Here is a 19,597-nt window from a genome sequence, read left to right as displayed (position 1 = left end):
TCTGCTGAAGGTATTTTTCCTGCATTTGCCTCACCGTGAAGACCATGTCGATGGTGCTGCAATCTGGTCGGAAGCCACGTTGTGATTCAGGCAGGTTCTGCTCTGAAACAGATGACAGGAGTCTGTTGAGTATAACGTGGGCGAGGATCTTTCCAGCAGTGGAGAGTAGTGAGATGCCTCTGTAGTTGTCACAGGCTGCTCGTGAGCCTTTGTTCTTGTATAGGGCTACGATGGAGGCATCTCTGAGTTCTGGGGGCATGTCTTCCTCTTCCCATATGCTGGTCAGCACTATGTGGAATGCCTGGAGTGCCTTTCCATTTAAGGCCTTGTGCACCTCGGTTGGGATCCCGTCTTTATGGGGTGCCTTGCCTGCACTCATTTGTTTAATGGCTTTTTGGACTTCTTCTAATGAAGGAGGGACATCAAGTTGTTCAATGGTGTGGTTTTGGGGGATCTGGTCAAGGGCGTTTTGTCGACTGAAGGTCGGTTGAGAAGCTGACTGAAGTGTTCTTTCCACCTGTTGCTGATGCATTTTTTATCTTTTATGAAAGTGTCACCATCAGAGGATAGCAAGGGAGTGGTGGTGGGTTTTAATGGCCCATAGACAGTCTTGAGGGCACTGAAAAATTGTTTATAGTTTTTTGTATCAGCAAAGCGCTGGATTTCTTCTGCCTTTTTTTTTTCCACCATTGGTCTTGCATCTTCCTGATCTCACACAGTGCCGTAGCTTGGAGAGACTCGAATCTGTCCTTTTTAGGAGCAGAGTTTGGGTTATTTTGCCACTCCATAAAGGCTTTGTTCTTTTTTCTCAATAGTTCTTCAATAGCAATGTTGTTCTCGTCGAACCAGTCCTGGTGGTTGCGTTGTTTGGGGCCTAGGACTGTCTTTGATGTTTCCTTCACTGCATCTCTGAACTGATTCAAATACATGGAGCATAATAACAGGGAAAGAGAAAAGCAGATAACAAGTTAAAGCATATCTAGAAAATGTCTTATCATGTAGATTTGGTTTAGGGATAGATTAGAAAAGGAAAAGTTATAAAAACTTATATCGACAACAATATAAAGTTACATCAGTGGAGAAAAAGCAGCATCACAGTTATCTAAACCATTTTAACACAGTAACAGCAAAGAAAATAGATACATTGAAATATACATCCGAAGAAACAAACGACATAGCTGATAGTCTTGCAGAACCAAACCAATCCATACAGGGACTAATTGAAAGAACCAAAGAATGTTTAGGGACAACTCCTGAGAAAAAGAAGACTAGTTTGAATCCAAAAGCAAAAATATTTTACCCATTACTGTTTAAAGGAGAAAATTAAAATCTTAGTAATTGTAAACCTGGGAAAGGGGTTGACAGGACTACACAATCACACACTGACTAACCTCATTCCATTCTATTATCTCTAGTCACATAGCCCAGGTTGTCTAAAAGGTATAAAGGACCCAGGACATATCTTCTTTAGGAGGCAATGTCCCACCTATGCTGTCTTCCCAGCCACTTCAGCATGAATTCCAAATTAATAAATTTCTCTTTATTTCTAAATTAAGTTATGGAGTCTTGCATTCTTGCAAAGGGTACCCCTTCTGAACCCTGGGGGTTCACCTCAAGTCTCCCACAACACTAACTCCCTACAACATTATCCCTATTTCCTTTCAAAGAACTGGATCAATTTTTGTCACCACCCTGCTTCACCTGCCATTTACTTCAGGAGCTAAAACTTTCAAGCTGTAATTTTACACAGAGTAACCACATAACATTTACCACATAAAAACTGTACCTGTCTTCTTTAATATACAGATCTGACCCTTCCCTTACAATCACACCCTAAATTGTTTATAGAAAAATTTATTTTACTCCACTAATCCTTTAGAACTGTTACCTTTAAGGCAGAAGAGTGGTAGGGGTTAGGCAACCAGGGTTAAGTACCTTGTCTAGTGTCCCAAAGCTAGGAAGTGTCTGAGGGCATATTTGAACCAGAATCTCCTGCCTCTTTTTCTGACTCTCAATTCACTGAGCCATCTAGCTGTTTATATAACACCCCGTTTTGATTCCAAATAGCAGAGCACTGAGTTGCCTCAGTGCATTCTGAAACTAGTATTAAGAGTTTCCAATTATTTCTCCCTCCCTCCCTCCCTCCCTTCTCTCTCTCCTCTCTCTCTCTCTCTCTCTCTCTCTCTCTCTCTCTGTATTTCCCTCTCTCTGTTTCTCTCTCTCTCTGTCTCTCTGTCTCTGTCTCTGTCTCTGCCTCTCTCTCTTCATTCCTCTCTCATCCCTCCCCATTATGGGTTTTAGCCGGAGGGCAAAATATCTTCTTAAATTAATCAAACCTGGGCAGCCAAACCCCCACTTGGCCATCCTGCCCACCCTCTTGGCTCCCTGAGACTCTGAGGGGCTCCCTTGTGCCCACGTCTCCTCCCTGGCTGGTGGAGGGAAGCCTCAGGAGATCCTCCCTTTACTCTCCGCTCTCAGGACATTTCTGCCTCTCCAGCCCAGGCCTGGTTTGGGCTTCCTTTGCCATTTCTCTTCTCCAGTTCAGCCCACAACAACTAAGAACAAAGCAGCCTGTTTCTGGCCCTGAGGAGGGATGTGCCCTGAGGCTGCCCCCTCCAGATCAGGAATTTTTCCAGACAAAAGCCCCCTTGGTGTGACTCTTCTCCTCTGGGAGTTCAGCAGTTGAGCCCAGGAAATGTCTTTGCTTTGGGATGGATGTAGCTGGACCATTTGCATCTCCTTAGCTCTGGCCTGGGCTTGAGGAAGAACCTCCTCCATGGTTTCTAGGCAGAGAAGATCCAGTCCCATCCCCATCCTCTCCTGGTCTGCCTTGAAGAGTGTCAGCCTCTCCACAAAAACCTCCTGTGGATTTAAAGGCCCAGAAGGAAAGCCAAGAGCTGGGAGACAATGGGGGGAAGGCTTAAGGCTAAAGGGAGGAATGGCATGGATAAAACAAACACAGGAGAGACAGAGATCTTCAGCCTCCTGCCAGCTCCTCCTCAGATGACCAGAGAGAGGGTGACGGACAAGCCTCCTGATTTCATTTGGGATCCTAGGATGGGGCTTCTCGGGATGTCCAGCAAACAAGTAGAACAACAGACGCGTCACCAGCATACGGACAGCCAGTTACAAGATAGAGGAGCGGACAGCGACCTCACAGCCCTGCTGGGCGCCCAGGAAAGGAGTGCGAGCCCTTCCTGACTTTGGTCTAACCTTCTTCTCCATGGCTGCCGCATGGAGCATGTCTAGACGCCATGAGTAGCCTTTGAGGTCAGACTCTCACACATTGCTGGCTCGCCTTCAACCTGCAGATACAACAGAGGCCTCGTGTTGAAGCCCCTCCAACGTAAGGATTCAGAAATCAGTCATGTGAGTCTGGCCCAGGAAGCCTTTGCTCAAGTCAGCTTCTGAATGTACATTTAATGTCTTCATGGTTCGTTATCACTGAAACCATTTGTGCAGCCTCCTTCCCTCTCCACTCAGCCTCCCAGCCCAGCCTCCTGGGGGGATCCTCAGACACAGTCACATGGAAGTGGCTGATCCATGATCCCCTCTGAGGTCCTCTGCTGAGGGAGGGAAGGAGGTGCTGAAGGCCTGGCATACACTTGAGGGATTCATTTGCAGGATCTGGGTTCAAATTCTGGCTTTGTCTGTTCTTGAGCCTCCTTGTGTGTCCTTGTGTGAAACAAAGGAGTCAGCCCAGGGGACATCCAGCATCCCTTCCAGGTGAAACTTGGTGACCCCAGGTGATGGCCAGAGCCCTGACACACTCACTCACACACACACACTCACACACATTCACACACACATTCCACTGGCAAACACATATTATAGGTCTGGGCACCAGCTTGGGGCAACAGGAAACAAGGCCTCTGGGCGTAGACTCTTCCTCCTATCAAGCATTACTACTTTAGCTGCAGTGGGCAGATGGCTCTTCTAGAACCACACGTGGGACAAGTTTGGCTAATTTAATATTCTTTTACCATCATTACATTTTTTTTACACAATGAGGGTCAACCCTGGGGTGCTAGAAAGAGCCTGGCTTGGCCTTCCTCTGAACCCCTCAAAGGAAACATGGATGGAATGAAGAAGACCTGAGATGGAATCAGACCTGGGGCACTTGGTGGCTGTGTGACCCTGGGCAAGTCCCTTCATTTCTGCCTCACTTTCCTCATCTGTAAAATGGGGCACCTCCCCAGCAAGATGCTTTGATGAATCCCTGAAGGTCATAGAAATGGGCTGTGCCACTCTCCCTGATGCTCAAGCAAACAGTCACCAGGATTCTGGCTTGAATCTTTTCTCTGGCATCAATCACTCCTTATTTCTCTTTACTTGACCTTTTTTTAGACATTTCAGATGTGCCCAGATGGGCAAACGGAGGCACTTTCATCATTCTGGAATCCTAGATGAGCCCCTTCTGTGTGGAGTGGAGTTCTGGCACCCCCAGAAATCACACCAGAGGGCAGAGGCGACCTTGATAAGATGCTGACAGGATGCGGCTCCATTGTTGAAAGAGCCAATGGAGAAGAGGAGGGGAAGGAAAGAAACTCACTTCTGCCCACAAGCTGCGAGCTCAGGGCACTCTGTGTCTGTCCTGTGCTATGATAGCCTCGATGCAAGAGGGGTTGGAGAGTTACTACAAGTTACCTTAAACACCAATTTCTATAAATCGATCAAAAACGATCTTATCCTAAGCTGAGCACTAAGTGTCCCCAAAGTCAAGTCTCCCGAATGGAGTCCAATCAAATGGGCCAGGATCTTCAGGTGATAACTGTCCAAAGAGGTCCAGAGGTGAAGCGTGTCCTCAATCTTCTTTACTCAAGCTGCCAGCAACCAGATCAAAAAGATCTCTCTCTTCAGTTGTTATTGGGAGAAGCAGAAACCTGTTTTCCAAGGCTTTCCCATCAAGGTCCTTCCAGGAGACAGGTGCCCAGACAGGTGGGACTTAGAACCTTTCCCCAGATCTCCAGCCTGAGGCTCCCATGTGACTCTCAGTCACATGCTCCCACCAATCACTCTGACTTATGCACCACTTAGTTTGCTGCAAAACGTTCTTTCTCCATCACAGAATCAATACCATATATTGGCTCCAAGGCAGAAGAGTGCTAAGGGCTAGGCAATGAGGGTGAAGTGACTTGCCCAGGGTCACACAGCTGGGAAGTGTCTGAGGCCAGATTTGAACCTAGGACCTCCCATTTCTAGGTCTGACTCTCAATCCACTGAGCCACCCAGCTGCCCACTCCCCACTAATCCATTATAGACAGAGCTGCTAAGTGGTCCAAATATTCTTCAAAGCAAACTAGAATGGTATCAAAATCATATATATGCATGTGTGTATAGATATAGTATAATCTAGTAAAATAATCAATATGTTTATGTGTATACAAATGTTAAATTTTTATGATTGAGATTGAATATAAAACTGGTGGTCACCAGGGATTTTATTGCTAAATCCCAAAATGAACTACCGAAGTAAAATGTAATTTTTGGTAGTTTATTTAAGGAAGAGAGAAAAGGGGGGAAGAGAGAAAGAGAAAGAGAGAGAGAGAGAGAGAGAGAGAGAGAGAGAGAGAGAGAGAGAGAGAGAGAGAGAGAGAGAGAGAGAGAGAGAGAGAGGGAGAGAGAGAGAGGGAGAAAGAGGGAGAGAGAGAGAGAGAGAGAGAGAGAGAGAGAGAGAGAGAGAGAGAGAGAGAGAGAGAGAGAGAGAGAGAGAGAGAGAGTGCTCTGGCTTCCTCTGAGTCAGGTTGAAATTCTCAGGCCCCAGCAAGGGAAAAGGAGTCTCAAGACAATGCGCCTTTCTAGGAGGTTCACACCTCCAGAAAGGCCAAGGAACTAAGCCAGCCTTTCACTCACCAAAGTGACCTTCTAAAAGGAAAGCAGTCTGAGGTCTCCCACACAAGTTCATCCATGGGTCCAGTTCCACAGCCAAGTGACTTCACTCCAAGTCTGAGTGTCTCTCTTTCAGTCTGACTTTGAGCAATTGATTGAAGTCTCTCCTCTGAGTGACTCTTCTTCACTCTTCATTTTTTGTGTGCCTCTCTTTCCTCTATTTAAAGACCTTTTTCTCTTGTGTCATCTCCCCTAAAATTTTACATCGAACAATCACAGCAGATGCTCCTCTCCAGGACTTTTCACTCTTTCACATGTGGGTCAAAGACCTCCCACTCAATGCATGAAATGGGTGTTCACACCTTTTTATGGTTAGTTCACACCTTTTTGTAGTTAGTTTGCACCTTCTTGTAGTTAAAATGGGTAGATCTACTTTAAATACTGAGTTAACACTTTTGAGGATTAAAATCTAAAAATACGGGTTTACAATTCAATCTTCCCAATAAAGAAGAGCGAAGTACCTTTGTTGTTACAGTCAGGAGATAGCCAAATCCAATCTTCACACAAATTTTGCCCCAAAATTAGAGCCAAAAAAGAGGGCAGCAGTCTCAGAATCATTTAAAGCTCCTCTTTTAAAAACACGTCTGTGTCTAGAAAGGAAACAAACTTAGTGGGAGAATGGTGGAAAGATGATGGTATGTGAACTTGATAGAAAATACTTGATGAAAAGATATAATGGCCAGAACCAAGGAAATTTGGACAGACTTAGATGAAGTGATGGAGAAGGTCCTCCACTCTACCTCTCCTGAACTGAACATCCGCCATATGCTTTTTAGACATGGTGTGCAATGGCATGAAGAGAGAAGATTATTCACTCATGTGGATTGATTGCTCTCAGGATTATTTATTCTTTCTCATGGGTGCTCGGTCCACCTCCTTCTTGCAAGTCTAAATCACATCTTCAGGAATGTTTGATGGGCAAGTAAAGTTACTCAGGAGGGGGAGGGGATGAGCTTCATTGACACATAGGGAACAGAAAAAGCTTCGCAGCTGCTCCCACTCTTGGCTGAGCCCTCATTACTCTGTCCCAATTGCTGACTGGGATGGGCTCAAGGGACCAAAGTTCCCCAAACACCTGGAGACATCTCTGGCTCTAATTGGATGAATCACTTCTCTGGTAGGTGACAAGATAATGGCGGCTCTGGAGGGAGATGAGGTCAGACATCCAGTACCTATAACTACAGCCCAGACGGGTCCCTGCATTCTGCATAGGATGAAACACAGAAATCTTCAGTGGCACAGCGGAGAGCCAGGTGAGTGTCAGTTGATAGATCCTGGGATCAAAACCCCCCTTTCCCTTCCCCAATCCCTACCGGGACTGACAGCCCCCCACCCCGTCCCCTGCACCTGCTGGAACTCCAGAACAAAGCAAGTAGCTCCACTTCCTCAGGGCACTGCTACTTCCCTGCTATGACCTGACAAATCCATGGTGGATGGATGTTCTGGACTTATACTGTCTGTACCATACTAAGGACTAGACAAGCCTGGGCAACAAAAGCCCCAACCCCAAAGCCAAGCCCCTTAGGGTCATCCAATCATCTGATCACAAGTACCCCAACTCTGCCCAATACAGGTTCCCCAATCCTGGACCAACACCCTATAAAAGATTCTCTCCTTCTTCATCCCCCATGGAGACCCCTAGCCTTCTATAGACTGTTGGCTCCCCGCTTGCTCTCCCATCCTCCCCCTCCTACTCCATGGCCACTGGCCTTCCATCCCCCTCCTTTCCTCCAATAAAGCCTTGCTCCATCACTCAAGCTCTCTGTCTCATTAGTCTTGGTTGGACTCCAGGTGAGCCATTAGGGTCTGCTTCAGACTTACATCCTAGGGCTGGGGAGGGTGCCATGGGCAGACTTGCTGTGTGCTAAGAAAGGGGCCGACACCTCCTAGCAAGGGACCCCAATGGGGAGGAGGGTTTTCTCTGTTTCTGGGTGATTTTCTCAGCCTCTGGGCTGAGATTATGGCTTTGCCATTTGGGTCTTGGTTGAAATGGTGTCATCTCCAGAGGTAGTAAGTCAAAGTTGGTGAGACTTCACCAAGACTAGGGCAGCCTGACCTGATGTTCCTTCATTGAGGCAGTAATTAGTCTGCTGGAGTAGGGAAGCACCACTGGCCTGGGGCTCTTTATGCTGCAGGAAACCATTTGCCCGAATTCCTCATGCCGGCTTTGGAGCCAGAACTGAGAACTAAAGAAGGATTATCTGGTTAAACGGACTTGGCACTAGGAGAATGGCTAGACCCCAAAGTGCCCACTAAGGAACGGATTCCCAATTGGATGCAGACCTCTGATGCATCACTGGAGACGAGTATGTGTGAACCTGGGTGGTTCCTTCCCTATAAACGTAGAAGTCAGCCTTGTCAAATGCGGAGATGCCCCCTAGCTGCGGAGCAGCCATCACAGAAAAGCATTTGAAGGAGCCGGGGGGAGGGGTCAGATCCAAAGGGACGGTACCTGGCAGAAAAAGGGTGACTGTCTCCCCAGAGTCCAGCTAGCAACGTCACACAGAGGAGGAGGTAGCCAAGCAGAGCACAGCACTGAACTGGCACGGAGGGCTTCCCAATAGGACAGAGCACTGGGAACAGGCCAGCGTCCTGCCCTCCTCTGCTGGATCAAGGCTCTGAGCTAAGCCAAGCAGGGAGATGGGCTTTCCCTTGTTGGGCCACGCCATGCCCAGGTTCAGCGGCCATACTTTAGGGAAGCCATTTGGAAACTGGAGCATGTCTGTAACCCCGGCAGACGTGGGGCTGGTGAAAGGCCTGGAGAACAACCCTCCTGAGGGTGAGCTGGAAAACCTGGGGAGGCACCTACGGAAGAACAGGAGACTTGGGGGCACATCTGCTGGTACTGGAAGGGTGTCGTGGGCTAAACAAGACCTGGGACGTTTCAATAGCCCCTCACCCAATGCAACTCCCCTGCAGGATCCCATCGATCTTCAGAGACACGAGAGGCAAGAACTAACTGTAATGCCGTCCCCTTCTTATACGTGAAGCCAAGCGAGGTGTGAGATGGGTTACTGGCTCCCCCTGGACACCCCAAACCCCAGAGGTGTCCCAGGTCAGAGAGCATGTAAGGAATCCCTTTTCCTTACACCCCTGCAGTGCCAAAGGAAGGTGGCTTTGAGCAACGGAAACCTATAAGGAAGGGTTTCCAAGAGAGACACTCCCTTGGCCTCTCCCTTGGCTCTTTGATAAGCACAGAGAGGCACCTCAGTTTGCTTCTGATGAGCATCTGTTTGTATCTCAGATATCTAATCATCTCCTGAACTGCCCAGTTCACCCCCTTTAGTCTTTGAGCCACAACGCATCCCCCCATCAACCCCTCTTGGGTTACAGGTAGCCCCTGTTGTCAAGAGGGTTTAAGAACCTGAAACTCCATCTTTTCAGGGAGGCAGCATTTGACCTGCACCTGCCTTCTGGCCATTTGACTCAATAATTCAACTTGCATTCAACTCAATACATTTCTCTCTCTCTCTCTCTGTGTCTCTCTCTCTGCCTCTCTGTCTCTGTCTCTGCCTCTCTGTCTCTGTCTCTCTGTCTCTGTCTCTCTCTCTCTGCCTCTCTGTCTCTGTCTCTATCTCTGTGTCTCTGTCTCTGTCTGTTTCTGTCTCTGTCTGTCTGTCTGTCTGTCTGTCTCTCTCTGCCTCTCTGTCTCTGTCTCTGTCTCTGTGTCTCTGTCTCTGTCTCTGTCTCTCTCTCTCTCTGTCTTTCTCTCTCTCAGAGCCTGTCCTTCTTGAAGGGGGACCTTCCCAGCCTGGGGTTTTTTCTCAAGCTGTCCCAGAACAAGTGTTTTTAATTCATTGTCCTCTGAGTTCAAGCGATGATCTTCCCTGTCTCTATAGGAATTACCAGTAAGTAGGTTCTTTCTCCTTTGTTTACTCATTTTATTCTAAAAAGTTTAAGAGCCGGCCCAGTACATTTAATTACTGGCTTTTTAGTGGATTCTCAGGGTTCCTATTGTGCTGCTGTATGTTACCTCAGATTCAGAATTGTTTTCTGTTTGTTTATACCTGGGTCCTATTCGTTTTTCCAGGTTTCATAGTCCAGGGTCAGTTATAATCCTGGGATTCCCACTCAAGCCCCAGTTCATGCTTGACCTCAGGCATTCCATGCAGAGCCAAAGGGCCGTTCTGCCCCTGCTAGTGCAAGCAGCCAGTCTGACTCCCAATGCCTTCAATCAGGGACTCCACTCTGGGAGTGACCACAGCTGACTGTCTCCAGTCTCTCAGCAACCACTGACTGGCGAGTGCTCCTTTCCCACTCCTATTCCATCACCTCAGCTTTCGACAGAGCAGGGTCCAGTGTGGTTTCTATGCGTTTTGTCGTTGATGTGGTCATTTGTGCTGATGGTTTTCCTGTTATTGAACCTTCCCTGCCTTCCTGGTAGAAATCCCACCTGCCTGGGGCGTATGAGTCTTGGGATAGGATGTTGTCCTCTCCTTGCTGGTATTTTCTTTAACATTTTTGCATGAATGTTCCTTCGGGAGGTTGGTCTGTAGTTCTTCTTCTCTGTTCTAGCTCCCTCGTTTCGATATCAGACCCATATTGGTCTCATGAAAAGAATTTGGGAGGATTCCCTCTTCCCTCATTCTCCTAAAATTGCTGTAGTGCTGGGGTTAGTCATCCTTTGAAGGTTGGGCAGGACTCAGTGTGAGTTCATGTGGCCCCGGGACCCTTCTCTCAGGGAGGTCTTCGATTGTTTGTTCACTTCCTTTCTCGGTGATGCAGCTCTTTCAGTATTCCATTTCCTCTTTCATTAATCTGGCGAGCTTATATGTTGGTGATTATTCACCCATTTCACTGGGGTTGTCAGATTTCTTAGCATGTAGTTGGGCAGGAGATACAAGATGGCCTCCAGGGACTTCCCTCTCTAAATTGTATCAGAAATGGCGATGATAGACTAGCCTTACCTTGAGTGCACTGTATATATGGATGAGTTAGGGATTGTGTGCTGCAGGAAAGCGAGAGTGTGTGTGTTTGCATGCATGTGTGTGCGTGCGTGTGTGTGTGTGAGCGTGTGTGTCCGTGTGTGTTCTAAAATACCTCCTCCCGGCCAGTCTCAGCTCCGTAGAGCACCCCATAATATTGCCCGATGAAAGACGTTGGTCACCATTTCTCTTCCGGTTCCTCAGTCTGTGAATTTAGCTTTTAGTAATTTTAGCAGCTCTTTGGCTGCCCTGAAGGCATTTTCGAGCAGGGGGTCCCCAGGGACCAACCGCAGAAGACACCTTCTCTTGGAGACGGAAAGTGCAGCCCCTCCTAAGCTCAGTCTTGTTTCCTTCAGATTTGACTCTCCAAGTGGAGGCCATCAGTGCCAGCCTCGTGGTCTTCTGGGATGTGCATTGGAAGGATGGCCAGAGACCACCTCATAACCATAGCTAGCACTGATGTGTGTGAAGCACTAGGCGGAGTGTTTTGTACTTAGTATATCAGTGGGCCTTGATAACAACCCTGGGAGGTAGGGGTTATTTTTATCTCCATTTTACAGATGAGAGAACTGAGTCAAAGAGTGGACACATGACTCGGCCAGATGACAAAACCAGTCACTGAGTCTGGATTAGAACTGAGACAGTTCTTCCTCTGGGCCCAGCACTCTTTCTGCCATTCTACCTCAGATAGCAGGAAGCCCCTTCACCATGGGACAGTCTATTTCTCTGACGATAACCCAACCCAGCCCAGCACGTCTGATCTTCTGATTTAGTCAAAATGAACTGAAATGTAACCTTTGGGGGGGCTGCCAGAAGTAAGGGTGAGTCAAGGAGGGCCTAGAATTTGTGCTTTTTCTGATCTTCCTTTACTTCTGCCTGGTGAAGTGAACTGATGATTAAAGAGGGTTCTGGGAGCGAGGCACGCTCATTGTCCCATCCATACAAAGTTCCATTCAGAGTTCTTTCGGGTAGTGTCCCCAAAGGACCATTTGGAAGCACAGACCTACGTGCATTGCTAAATTGGAAGGACAAGAACTTTTCTAACTTTAAGTCAGATATTTATCTGCGACCACTGCCCTCTCTTAGTAAGCACTAAAGACAAGAGCAAGGATTCCATTTTTCCTCTTGCTTTGTGAAAAGCTCTCACAGGTTCTCAGATTGTTTTTCTCTCTTCCTAAAAAATGGACTAGAGTGCGAGCCAATCTCTTACAAAATGACTTTGATTCATAAAAAGCATTATACAGTCCCTGTTCACATGGCAACCAATAACTTCATTCAATAAAAGTCTTTTTGAATGTATTCAAGATGCTGAAGACAAATGGGGGCTTCCTGACAAGTATATGTCCAGATTAAGTTGTCTAAATTTTTAAAGGGACATGATCATAGGGAGTTCTCTCTGTAAAGTGGCTCGCTCCTCTCCAAGAGAGGCGACTGTCTTTCTTTCTCTTGTTGACTCTTAGCCCTTAACTTAGGCTCATAGACCTGACCTGAACTTCAAGAAGCACCATTTAAAACATTACATAGTGATGTTAAAAGGGTTTAGCAAGAGTAAAAGCAATGCTACAAACCAGGAATAGGAAAGGAAATCCTGGTGTGCAGAAGCAGGGGCAAGATTCTGGAGCTCTGGAGAAGTTTCTTCTTCTGGGAGGAACAGTTAAGGAGCCACAAGGGTTTTCTGTCTGGTTCTTCTGGGGTGGACCTTGAGAACCAGATATTCCCTCTCCTGTGGCTTTCCTTGAGATTCTGCCTATCCCTGCTGCTGCTGAAGAGTGATTTCCAACAGAGCTTCTCAAGACACCAGAGCACAACTGTCAGTGAGACTTTCTTCTGAACCCTGTTCCTGCTATCTTCATTTCCTTCCCAGTTTTATATCTTAACTCAGGGGGTTTAATGTAACTAGTTGTGGGAGACAAATTCATAGGTAGAGAAGTGTTAGGTAGTGTAAGTTAACAACTTGATTTTTGGTTTTAGAGATATCATCCCAATTCCCTTCCCTTTCTTCTGTTCCCTTAAAATAAATTATTGTTTTAGTTATATATATATATATATATATGTATATATATATATATATATATAATTTTAGTGTAGTTATTTCAGTTGGTGAGTTAAGTAGGTTGAATCTAGAGAAATTGGACTAGGATAGAGGAGTTTATAAGACTGACATTTGGGGCACTTTGCAACATTCCATTTTTCCTTGGGAGCGACTGCTGCTGTCCAAGGTTCTGAAAAATAGAATTTTCAACTGATTGACACTAGGAGGGATTTAAATTTTAAAGGGACAATTTAAAGAGCCAGTCAAAATGGACAAAATAGCACATGTGGTAGGGGAAATTTTTTTCTTTTCTTTTTCTGTTCTGTTGGTGATTCCTTTTGGTACTTGAGTGGATACTAATACCACCTATCCTATACTGTATTACACGATACTCCATACATCATGACAGGAGACATGATTAATGTAATTTTACTGTTTCTATATGATTGTTTACTTTATATCCCATGTGGAATTTTTACATTTTTTCCAGAATATTGTTACATGCTGTTAGGCTATGATTGGATTAAACCAATAATGTCTATAAGAATCCAAACTATTTTTTCATATGTACCTCTTGTGAGTTTATGTTTTGGTTATGTATAAATGTAGAAAACTGTTTTTTTTGGCAATTGTTGGTAAAATGAGAGTAATATTTCAATGACTGACCAGAGATTAAGAACTAAAACAAATGCGATTAGTAATGCAAGCAAAGACTGATGCTATAGAACAATGTATTAAAGATGGAATGGTATAGAATAATGTTGTGGGATATGGTTTAAAGGAGGATGTATCTGAAGTAAAGGGTAAAGAACAAACTAGATTAGAAAGAGAGGCTGCTAAGTTAAATAAGACCCCAGTAAATTTGTTCCCTCTTAGGGATGTGCCAATTATTAACCATGATGAAATCTTTAATGTAAAATCCCATGAAAAATTCAGATCTGAAGATCTGGAAACAATTAAAAGTAGAATGCCTAAGTTTTTTGATGGGTCTAATAAAGTCATCAAAGAATTCCAAAGGGCAATTAAAATCTTTGACCTGGACAATGCTGATTTTTTTCCTATTGATGGAGGAATTCCTCACAAAGTGAGAGAGAAATGAGTTTATGGAGGAAACCAGGAATAGTCCTCCTCTGACCCAATGGCCAGAAAATTTCAAAGAACTGGATATGAATTCTGTGCCTAACTATAGAATGATGAAGCAGGCCAGAAAAGCAAGCAATTATTGAGGTCATAAAGAGACACCCTAGGCATCCCAATGCATGGTCTAAATTTGAAAAAGTAAAATGATGAAACAACAGCTAGTTTTCCTGACAGACTTTTAGGTCTTGCTGTGATGGCACATGACACTATTGCCCACATCAAAATATTATTTATAAATAATGCCTGTCCAATGATAAAATGTTTTTTTCTAAGAATAATTGTCCATATAGGGAAATGCTAACTTTGGAGGAATTTAAATGGAAAGAAAAATCTATCTATCTGTCTATCTATCTATCTATCTATCTATCTATCTATCTATCTATCTGTCTGTCTGTCTCTCTGTCTATATATCTATCTTTAGAAGATGTGCATAGATGTTATGATGATAAAGAATGGTGATTGAAGATTTAAAGAAAAAAATAAGGGATGCAGAAAGTAAAGCAAGGGATAGTGAGATCAAAGAAATAAAAGTGGTGTCGGCACTTACATATCTACATAATCAATGCATGTTGAGAGGAAGGAGATCAGGAGTTCTGAGGTCTTTTCTATGTAATCTTGTAGGACATTTTGTAAGAGGGTGTAGCTACAGAGGACAATTTTCTATACAAATCAATAGAAAAAATGGGTACAGTAGGCAATATAATAATAATGGATGGAGAAAAATTAATTGGAATAATAATAATAATAGTGATCAAAGAAAAAATAATGGTAAAAATTGTCCAAATGCTTATTGTCAGGGTGCTCGTGCATCTGATTTGAACATAATGCAAGAGTGGGTAAAATCTGGAGCAAGTCCTCAATATAGCCAAGTTGTTAGTGGACATAAGAGTGATAAGAACAAAGGGCCATGTTCATTATGAAGCTGTACCCAGAGTTCTCAAGTATTTGAAAAATCAAAGGAAAATTGATTGGAAATAAATGGGATTGATTGTAATGGAGATAAGACTAATGAACTTATAAATGATGTGATTGAAACCAAAGATAATGTAAATAGTGTTAATAATTATGAGGAAAAAAGAAAATTGTAACATAAAAATAATTGAAAATTCTGATGATTGTGACATAATGGAAAATAATGAAGAATGTAAATTAGATAAAGATAATGCATTTGTAAATGAGAACAATGATACAAAGGTAGAGGTTATAAGGACCAATGAGAGTAGTGAAAAATCTGATGAAGGTGTTAAAGATGTGAAATCCTGGGAATATCATGCAATTCAAGCACATGTAAGTTTGGATGGACAGGAAATGACTGTGCTTTGTACTGATGTTACTGTGTTAGCTCTGGTGTTGGAAACATTCCAAGTACCACATAGTACAGAACCATATGTGACTGTGACTATTGGAAACCAGATTTATGACATTCTGGTTGATCCTGGAGCCATCAAATCAGTTTTTCAAAGTTTTCCTGAGAATTGTAGAGCTTTTGGTACAATGGAAGTAACAGGTGCTACTGGTAAAACAGAGAGAGTAGCAAAATTACAACCTAAAATGATTACTTTAGATCCCTTATCTGTGGAGCATGCATTCCTGTGTATGCCAGAATGCTCAATATATCTTTTAGGTAGAGATTTATTATGTAAATTAAGAGCAACAATCCAATGTACTGATATTGTTGATATCTTATTACATCTACCAGAAGAATCTTTAAAAGCTTTTCCATTGCTGTTCTTAGATTCAGTCAGTAAGGAGGGTTACAGAATCAATTTATTCTATAGCTGAGGACAACCCTGAAGATTTTTGGTCAAAGTCTTCCACAGATGTAGGTCTATTGAAATCAGCTACCCCTGTAAAAGTGAGGACTAAGAAAGGAGTAGTTCCTTGTATACATCAATATCCCTTGACTAAAGAAGCAATTGAGGGTATAAGAACAATCATTGAATCCCTAATGCAACAAGGGATTATAATACCTTGCTTCTCAGAATTTAATACTCCTTTCTTCCAATTATAAAGCTAAAGCTGGATGAGAATAGCCTACCTATAAATCATTTTATCCAGGATTTAAGAGCAGTCAATGATTATGTAAGCAAAACTCATCCTGTTGTACCAAGCCCAGCTGTTATAATTTCTTCCATTCCAAGTCAGGCAAGATATTTCATTGTGGTAGATTTATGCTCAGCTTTTCCTCAATTCCAATTCATGAGGATTCTCACAAGATCTTTGCTTTAACCTGGGAAAAAACCCAGTGGACTTGGACTCATCTGTGCCCGGGGTATACAGACACACCTGGCCAATTTTTACAAATTCTAAATAGAGATCTGAAAATTATAACATCAAAGAAAGTAAATTGGTGCATTTTGTGCACAATATATTCTTCTTGCATCCCCAAATGCAAAGGTGTGTCTGAGAGATAGAAAGATTCTTTTGTTAGAATTATATAAGCATAGGCATTAAGTCCCCAAGGCAAATTACAATGGATTTTGCCTCAAGTGCAATATCTAGGTTATTTATTATAAGAGATTTCAAGATATATCACAAGGAAAAGAATAGCTGATATCCAGGAAATTAGTGATCCTAAGAACAAAAAGCAACTCAGAGCTGTCCTTGGGACAACTGGATTCTGTAGACAATGGATACCTGGATATAGTGAACTTACAAAATGTCTAATGAATTTATCCAGAATACAGATCCTGAACTCCTGAAACTAAAGCCTGGACATTTGTGAGCCTTAAGTAATCTTAAAGAATCCATTTAATCTGCACCAGCTTTGGATGTCCCAGACTATAGAAAACCATTTCAGTTATATGTTAATGTGACCAAAGATATTGTTTCTGGAGTACTGACACAGACTTTGGGACAAAGTTACCATCCAATTGGTTATTATAGTTGTCAGCTTGATCTAATAGCTGCAGGTATTGTACCTTGTCTACAGGAAATGGCTGCTGCTGCTCTGTTAGTCCAGAAGTCATCAAATTTAGTTTTGAGATGTCCATTGACTGTATATTGTTCACATCAAATAGAAGCACTAATGAGGAAGTTTCATACTCAAGTGTATTCAGATCAAAGAATTTCTAACTATGAAATTATTCTCCTCGGTAGTGAGAACATCTAATTGAGGAGGTGTAGTGTATTAAATCCAGCTATGCTTTCTCCTGATTTGGCAAAGAATTTTGAAACATTACATGAGTGTGTAGAAGTGGTAGATCTAGTGGATATGCCTAGGATGGATTTGAAAGACATTCCTATTGAACATCCAGACTTGGTGTTATTCATTGATGGTTCTTCATATTAGTGTAATGGAATTCGATGTACTGGTGCTACATTGGTCACAGAATTTGAAACACTGTGGTCTGGCTCATTACCTAGTAATCTTAGTGCTCAAGGAGCAGAGATGGTGGCATTGAAGCAAGTCTGTCTTCTGGCTGATGGTAAAGTGCTAATGTTTTTACAGATTCTCCGTATGGTTTTTCAGTATGTTGTGCAACAGAAAAGATCTGGAAACAATGAAGTTTTATTACTGCATCAGGAAAATCAATCACACATGCAGAAAAAAATAACTGGCTTGTTAGATGCTAAACTTTAGGTGGTAGACCTTTAGCATACTGACAATTTGAGAGTTTGAAAATGAATTATATAAGCATGCCACAATCTGGGAGATACAAGTTTTGACTTGTAATTTAGATAGATCAAGAAAGTGGTCTGAAGCTTTTCCATCTAGTACTAATACAGCTAGCTTTGTGGTGAAAGCGTTATTTAAGGAAATTGTTCCTAGGTCGGTGTATCAATTACCATAGATATTGATAAGGGATCTCATTTTACACAAGATATTCTAAAAAGGGTCTATGTGAATGTAGGAATAACACTTACATATTATGTTCCTTATCATCCACAAAGTTCACGTCAAGTGGAACATGTGAATAGGGAACTCAAGTCTATGGTGGGGAAGATTTGTGCTGAAACTCATCTAAAATGGCCAGATATTCTTCCCATACCTTTGTTTTACCTATGTACAAGATCAAAAGCACATTTTCATATATCATCTTATGAAATGCTCTTCGGACAGGCTCTATTACAGACAAAAGCTTGTAAGTTTGTTTAGACATCTCTCCTAGGAGGAGATTGTCAACTAGCTTCATATTCAAGTGAATTACAACAATGACTTAAAGACCTGCATGATATGGGGGTATAGATACAATCTGGTCCATTGTATTATTCTGTTCATAATTTTCAACCAGCTTATGTGGTGTATGTGAAAAGTTTTGCAAAAACATCAGCAACACAAGAGAGGTAGGTAGGTCCTTACACAGTTTATTAGTGTCACAATCTTCAGGAAAAGTATTAGGAGGAGAATCATGGTATCATTATTCATTTGTGGAAAGCTGAAATTCATGAGTCAAATAGAGTCTGCAGTCAAAAAAGATCAGGAAGGAGAGTACTATTCCAGTGGAACAGGACATTCACATGGAGGACATTACTGTGGAAGAGGAGGATTGAGAAAATTGATGGACATTATACAAAGACCGAAAGACTTATAGATGTTAAGCAGATAAAGACTTTGAAGAGAATTTTCAATGAAGAGGATCAGGTGGTGGATGGACTAATGGTTCTAAGGAATTTAGGTAATGTAATATAGCAATATTACACATATTCATAAGCATTCACCAATACATATTATTACCATGGATTTTCATGAGGAAGAAATCATCAAACAAGGTGAGAAGAAAGAAAATCTGAAGTTTTGGTAAGTATATTGCATACAACAGTAATATAACATAGCATAGCATGAATAACAGCATCATAAAAAATATACACAAACATGGTTAGGATAAATTGATTCACTAGTTGAATTAGGGAAACAATGTATAGTTAGGTACTGACAATGTTATAATTAGTTATAAAGTGGTGAGTTACTAATGAAGAATAGTTAGTTACTTAGTACAGAATTTAAGATAGGATTTAGGTACTTTAGAAGAATAATAATATATGTAGATAGGATTAGTTTTAGGAGATTTTATTAAGATAGGGCTGTAATTTGATAGATAGGAGTTTAGGGTTGATAAAATAAGGTAAGATATTGAATTGCATTACAAAATACATTGCAGCATACTTTACATAGTAAATATTACATATAACATCACATATCACACAAAAATGTAAATACACAAAATAGTGCGTAGTATTGTCAGGATTGCGGAATTGTATTATAGTGAATGTGTATATAAATATATATGTAACACATAAATATGAAGTATATGTATATTTATGTATAGTATACCTTTATATATTGTGTGTATTGTAGGTATATGTAAATATTATGTAAATAGTTTTAGATTATGTTTAATTTTCATCTATTTTTGAATGTGATTTGCATAAGCAAGTTTGATGGATTGGTTTATTTTTTTTAAACTTTTGCAATGTTGTGTTCATTGTATTTTTTCAAAATTTTTTTCATCTAAGTTTTGTGTTTTTTACAATGCAATAGTAATAGAATTTTCCATATTACTTGATAAGAGTGCTATTTAATGATTTTAATGTTTTGCATGAAATTTGTGTTTGCATTTTAATTTGGATGTTATTTGGTTGCTTTCATTTTGTATATGTTTGATCTGTA

The 19,597-nt window shown here is 42.3% G+C and overlaps 1 protein-coding gene across 2 annotated transcripts in view; it reads left to right on the top strand.

Moving 5' to 3' along the window:
- The window catches only part of LOC103094100 (zinc finger protein OZF-like), a 62,383-nt gene extending 54,742 nt beyond the window's left edge, over nt 1–7,641 (top strand). For both annotated transcript variants that reach the window (XM_056825475.1, XM_056825476.1), the window contains 2 exons: nt 7,011–7,142; nt 7,463–7,641. In XM_056825475.1, the coding sequence (XP_056681453.1) occupies nt 7,011–7,142; nt 7,463–7,626 (296 nt within the window). In that variant the 3' untranslated portion in view covers nt 7,627–7,641. The remainder of the gene's footprint in view (nt 1–7,010; nt 7,143–7,462) is intronic.
- The last annotated feature ends 11,956 nt before the right edge of the window (nt 7,642–19,597 follow it).

This window comes from Monodelphis domestica, chromosome 4, assembly GCF_027887165.1.
Source record: "Monodelphis domestica isolate mMonDom1 chromosome 4, mMonDom1.pri, whole genome shotgun sequence".
Taxonomy (NCBI): domain Eukaryota; kingdom Metazoa; phylum Chordata; class Mammalia; order Didelphimorphia; family Didelphidae; genus Monodelphis; species Monodelphis domestica.
Note: the sequence above shows the minus strand (reverse complement) of the source record. Positions and strands in the feature narration are given on the sequence as shown.